General features: G+C 35.9%; 1 protein-coding gene across 1 annotated transcript; it reads left to right on the forward strand.

Moving 5' to 3' along the window:
• The first annotated feature begins 252 nt into the window (after nt 1-252).
• On the forward strand, nt 253-3,443 carry myl4 (myosin, light chain 4, alkali; atrial, embryonic). Its single transcript, XM_040124156.1, has 8 exons — nt 253-351; nt 1,149-1,176; nt 1,826-1,975; nt 2,227-2,300; nt 2,432-2,531; nt 3,039-3,116; nt 3,204-3,240; nt 3,327-3,443. Exons 1-7 carry the CDS (start codon nt 253-255, stop codon nt 3,230-3,232), a joined length of 558 nt encoding a protein of 185 aa, XP_039980090.1. The 3' UTR covers nt 3,233-3,240; nt 3,327-3,443.
• Nucleotides 3,444-6,230: the final 2,787 nt, after the last annotated feature.

Genomic DNA, 6,230 nt, shown 5'->3' on the forward strand with positions numbered 1-6,230 from the left:
TAAGGTGGTGTCAGTAGACGAGTGTTCAGTAGAGTATTGTAGAATTTGCTTCAGATCTATTTGCAGTTTGTCTCTCTGCAGGAGAAATCCTGAGAGGATTCATTCATTAGTTAATTCTCTGACCATAAATGGAGCTGATGGACTGATGGAAACTATTTAAACTGTCTCAGAGGAAACTCCTCATTTTCCTCTCAGTCTTCTTTCACTATTATCGGATTCCTCTCTACTTATTTTCTTTCTGTCTATTTTATCATGGCCCCCAAGAAACAAGAACAAACGAAGGAAGTAGTGAAACTTTCTCAAGAACCAGAAGCTACTAAGGAACCGGACTTTGACGCACACAACATCAAGGTCTCACTGTCTGTCTGATTGTTTGACTGACTGACTGTCCTCTCTGCCTGCCTGTATCTCTGTCTGTCCAACTGTATGTCTGTAACTGTCTGTTTGTTTTAAAGACTAAAACCATTTTATCAGAAAAAATAAATTAAGAAAGATTTACGCTTTTTTACATTTAATGTTAAATAAACAAAAGTTATTTCAGAGCAGGCACTCACTTCAGGTTTGACCATTTATTTTAATTTGTCAGGCATTTTATTTTGGCATTGTGATGATCATATTGACACCAACAGTCTGAGTCTGAAAAACGTGTAATCAACACAGACCTTCTGAAGCCACAGTGAAAGCTGCAGGAGGAAAGGGAGCAGCTGCAGGAGGTGATTCAAAAGGAACAGAGTCATCAGAGTAAACAGAATAAAGCTTATTATATGTTGTTTATATGAATTGCCTAAGTCAGCGGGAAATGAATGATTGAACAATATTGTAAGGGTTAACTCCTTCTTTACCTCTTAGTAAGGACTGACTGTAACTATCACATAAATATGTGTACGATTCATATTCAGAAATGTGCAATACAAAGCAAAACCAAACAAAAATACTGCAGTGAATTAGAAGGATCTGGAAGAAATAAAGTACATGAATGTACTAACAGATATGTCAACATCCGGTCAGGGTACAGAAGAAATAATTTCGAAAATGTGTTTCTTTAAAATATTTGATGTTGCAGAAGAAGCATTGATGCTTTTTATGTAAAGACCTCAATCATCAGGTTGAGCTGATTGCAGATCAGTATTTTCTGTTATTTTTTTCAGATTGAGTTCAGTGCCGATCAGATTGAAGGTAAAGCAAACACACACACACATACACACACAGGAGCACACATAATTAGGAGTTTAATCAGAACTACCAGCTGTTTATACACTGACATTATCACAAATCCCACTGTAAACTCTTGTGTGTGTGGGCCCTATCCCCACCTGCTATTAATGTGATCTGTAATGACATGTAATAAACAGGTCTCTGCATTTTCATGTGCCATTAAAATGTTTTAATGCCATGATTATCAGGTTCTTTGAAAATTAGTTAGCTAAGCAATGACTTCTCAACCAACATGATGAGTCCCAGGTGACGGGAGTTGGTGCTGCTGTATGGGCTGTGGTCCTTTTTCCATTTCTGAGCCCAAGAAGAGACAGAGTAAGGTGACCTTGCAATTTGCTTGGCAAATTTTTTTTTTGACCATGTGGACATACCGTAGGGATTGCATTTAGACCTGCTGCGATCCAATCACAATCCAAGTTGGACCACCTCCAAATATGGTCTGCCTGATCCAATAATATTCCCATACCAATGCATTCGGTGTGCATTTACACCTGGTGTTTTTCATTGTCCTGATAATGTATCCAGATATGAAATGCATCTTAATGGCAGGTATAAATGGGGTACTAGTCCCAGCTGTTGTAGCATAGTGTAAACATTTTTGTGTGTGTAGAGTTCAAAGAAGCCTTCCAGCTGTTTGATAGAACTCCAGAGAATCAGATGAAGATCTCGTTGTCTCAGTGTGGAGATGTGATGAGAGCTCTGGGACAAAATCCAAGCAACGCTGAAGTCCTCCGAGTGCTGGGAAGACCCAAGCCTGAGGGTACATTTGCAAAGAAAAGTGGTTTTTGTTATCTAAGTTAAGTAATAATATATTAGATCTCAATAATATTTTCCGATTCTATATCTTTGCAGCAGAAGGAACGTAAGAGTCAGAGTGACTCTGACATAAATCAAGTCCTACTTATGAAACCCTATTATTGTATTCGTGAGCTTTTAACAGTTTGAGTATGAAAGTATGTGTTATTATCCCTTTTTCTATTTCTTTCCTCTTTTCTTGATGGAAATGGACAGAAATGGACAGTAAACTGTTGGATTTTGAGACCTTCCTGCCGATGCTACAACATGTGTCTCAGTCCAAAGACAAAGTGAGATAAAAGTTTTCACCTGTACAGGTCAGAGGATAATTAGTGTCATTTACTGATAAAATCATTGATTACTCACCGTGTGTATGTGTGTGTGTGTGTGTGTGTGTGTGTGTGTGTGTGTGTTTTAACAGGGGACATATGAGGATTTTGTAGAAGGCCTCAGAGTCTTTGATAAAGAAGGAAATGGGACTGTGATGGGTGCAGAGCTGAGACATTTTCTGGTCACTCTGGGTATGATGATCACTTTTATTTTTGTTCATAAGTATATTATTTATGTGTGCATGTGTGTGTGTGTTTGTGTATGTATGTGTGTGTTTAAATGTATCTGTGTATGAACATATTTATATGTGTACCTGTATGTATGTATTTTTGGGTGTATGTGTATGTGTGTGTGTATACAGTCAGTGAAGGGACAATAAATACGAACAAATGAAATTCGAAAAGATACATGCACATGATTGTAAATGAAAGTGATAAAACACATTGAAGACTTAAGTTGTGTTTTCTAATTCTTATGGACCTGAATTTTCTGAATGTATGCTTTGAACTGAAGCAGTTGAACACATTATGTTCATTTTTTAAAGTAAATGTCATTGTATGTCCATTGTTTTCTAATCCAGACCCAATCCTAATATATCATTTTTTATTTCAACATTTTTTGTCTGCACAACAGCCTAAATCCACCCTGAGCATGCTCAAAAGGTGTGACTACATGTTGTGAATGATTTGTGTTATCAGGAGAGAGGATGACAGAGGGAGAAGTGGAGCAGGTACTGGCAGGACAAGAAGATATGAATGGATGTATTAACTATGAAGGTAAAACATTAAATAAAAATGCAATAAACACAAAAAAAACAGACCTTTGAAAGGATGACTGATGGAAAGTGTGTATGTATCTTTCAGCTTTTGTCAAGCACATCATGGCTGGCTGAAAGAGCACGTGAGTGTGTTCACAACTTTTTTTTCAACAGTAGAATCAATAGAATCTGAATGCTTCCATACACAACCAGTCCGTTTGTTTTTCAGGTGAAGAGTCTTCGGTCAGACAGAAGTTCCACCTGTCTGATTCCTCAACGGTTTCTTCTTGGTTTTATTCATTTTGTCTGTCTGAGATTCCAGCTTTTTTCTGTGTAGTTGTGAAAGATCAAGTGTTTCAATAAAACTTAAGAACACTTCTTACTGCCAGAGTTTTAGCTGGTATTCCTGTGATTCCTTTTTGGAGTGAGTGGTTTGTATTATACACTTTTGGTTGCACTTCATATACAACAATAATGTGGTACTGAAAAAAATCTCCATGTAATTAAGGTTAGAGGGATATGAGATAAAAACAACCTCAGGACAGATTATTCTTGAACAACGTTTTTTGTGAGGGTTGTAGAGATTTTGAATTAAGTGTGACTTGCAGGTATGCTACATTTTTTGGTACCAGCCCCTGGACTGGAAGGATAAGGGTTTAGAAACGAAAATTGTCAGAATTATAGGTCCAGTCTAGTAGTAAAAGGGGTTAGGGTTAGGGTTAAGTTCAGGATAAAGGCGTAGAGTTAGGTTGTAGGATTCGTTTCGAAGTAATTGGATGTTACACCCGTCCAGAGTGGGGACGGGTGTAACCGTAAACCAAGCCAATGAGGGGTTTACTTCCCTGTAAGCCACCTCCCAGCATTCTCAACAGAATTGAGAAGTTCAAATAAACATCGTCAAAGAAGCCTTTGATCTTCTTTGATCTTCATCAGAGAATAATGTAGCCAAACCAAGGAACAGATCCAAATATACACAACTTTTTTTAGGGTTAATCAACAGTGTAAGCGATGTGCCGTAATTAATAATCTGATATATTTCTCAGTCTGCCAAAGAGCCATACTAAAAACTATAAATGCAGGCCATCAAATACATAGTGAATAAAAAGTACAATATCTCCTTCTGAAAAGTAGTGGAGGAGAAATAAAGGCATAATGTGTAAATAACTGTAAATTAACCCCTTCATAATTTAATGCACAGAAATTTTTGTATGAAGGGGTGTTTGTTCACATGTATTAATTCCTTTGGTTAAATCATTTTCCAATTATGTATCAACCATAAATATACTACACATTCAAAATTACACTGTAATGACCCCAACAACCATGTGATGACTATAATCTGGTACAATCAGCATTTTAATAGTACTTGACATTTCATTTCCTATTTTTAGATCAATGGTCTACAAATCTTACATGTCATACATTAACTTTCATTAAATGTTTTCTTTTTAACATGAAACATATAAGAAACCTTCTGAATAATCCTTTTTGGACATACAGGTTACACTCGCGGGTCTAGGAATTGTTATACTCCCATGATTCATTTCTCATGTAGTCAGCCAATGAAAACCATCCGTGATAACCGTCCAATCCAAATATAACTTCCCTATTGTGCATATCCCAGCATTCCTTAAAATTCCACAAAAGTGAAGAACCCTGACTGAAACCCCTATGTATTTCCATAGGATAGCCCTATTACAGGAGGTATTTCCAAATAAGCCCTTGATCTTCAAAGGACTAGTGTCTGTGCAATATTGGTTTTGATTTAAAGGTGATCATAAAGAATATAAAGTCAAGACAGAGAGACCATGTAAGTATGGGTACTTGTGAACTTTCCACCTGTCATAAGTTGCTAAATGATTGGTGTTAGTGTCTTTTAATTGACTAGACAAGTTATCTTTAAAAGTACAGGTTGCTTTGAGAGTGTGGGTGTGTGTTAGGGGCTTGATAGGGGTTAGGGTTGGGCATTATGTTTTTATTTGCAATGAATTCATTAAATACATTTTGTGAAATTAATCAAGAGCAGTAAAATATTTAATGTCTTTAAGTAACAATAAAAATACGTAAAACTATAAAATGACTCCATTAAAGTGCTGTCAAATGTAAAAGTTAGCCATCATCAGAGAATAATGTAGCCAGACCAAGTAACAGGTCCAATTATATACAACTTTTTTTTAGGTTTAATCTACAGTATAAGTGATGTGACATAATGAATAATCTTATATATTTGTGAGTCTGCCAAAGAGCCATACTATAAACTATGAATGCAGGCCATCAAACACATAGTGAATAAAAAGTACAATATCATCTTCTGAAATGAAATGGAGGAAAAAAAAAACATAATATGTGAATAACTGTAAATTAACTCCTTCAAAGAAGTTAATGGACAGGAATTATTGTATGAAGAAATGTGTTGAAATGTATCAATTGCTCTGGTTGGTCTGCTTTTTCTACATACTTATCAATCTTAATTCCATACTAGATTATAGGAATTTTGACACATTAACACCATGTGATGAAAATATTCTGATAAAGTCAATATTTTTCATTATTAGCCATTATATCTTACAATTTCATGATTCAGTGGCTGTAATTAATACTTGCCGCCAAAGTCTTTTCATTATAAGTTTTCCTTTTGACATCAGAATTTTAAAAAACCTTCCGAATAATCCTTTTTGGACATACAGGTTACACTCACGGGTTTAGAAATTATTATATTCCCATGATTCACGTTTTATGTAGCCAGCCAATGAAAACCCATCCCTGATAACCGTCCAATCCAAATATAACTTCCCTATTGTGCATATCCCAGCATTCCTCAAAATTCCACAAAAGTGAAGAACCATGACTGAAACTCCTATGTATTTTCATAGCATAGCCCTATTACATCAAGCATTTTCAAGGAAGACTTTGATCATCAAAGGGCAAGCATATTTTCACTGTTGGCTTTTGATCTATAGGTGATCAAAAAGATCTGAAAGCCCAGTTATAGACAATAGATTTTGATCATGTAAATAAAAGCACTGGAGAAGTTCCCACCTGCCATTTGACCCTGAAGAGAGCAAAGAAAAAGCTGTGTGGAAGATTTGATAGAGTTGCTAAATGTTGGGTATTAATGTCTTTTCATTGATTA

Source organism: Xiphias gladius, chromosome 3 (genome assembly GCF_016859285.1).
Source record: "Xiphias gladius isolate SHS-SW01 ecotype Sanya breed wild chromosome 3, ASM1685928v1, whole genome shotgun sequence".
Classification (NCBI taxonomy): Eukaryota; Metazoa; Chordata; class Actinopteri; order Istiophoriformes; family Xiphiidae; genus Xiphias; species Xiphias gladius.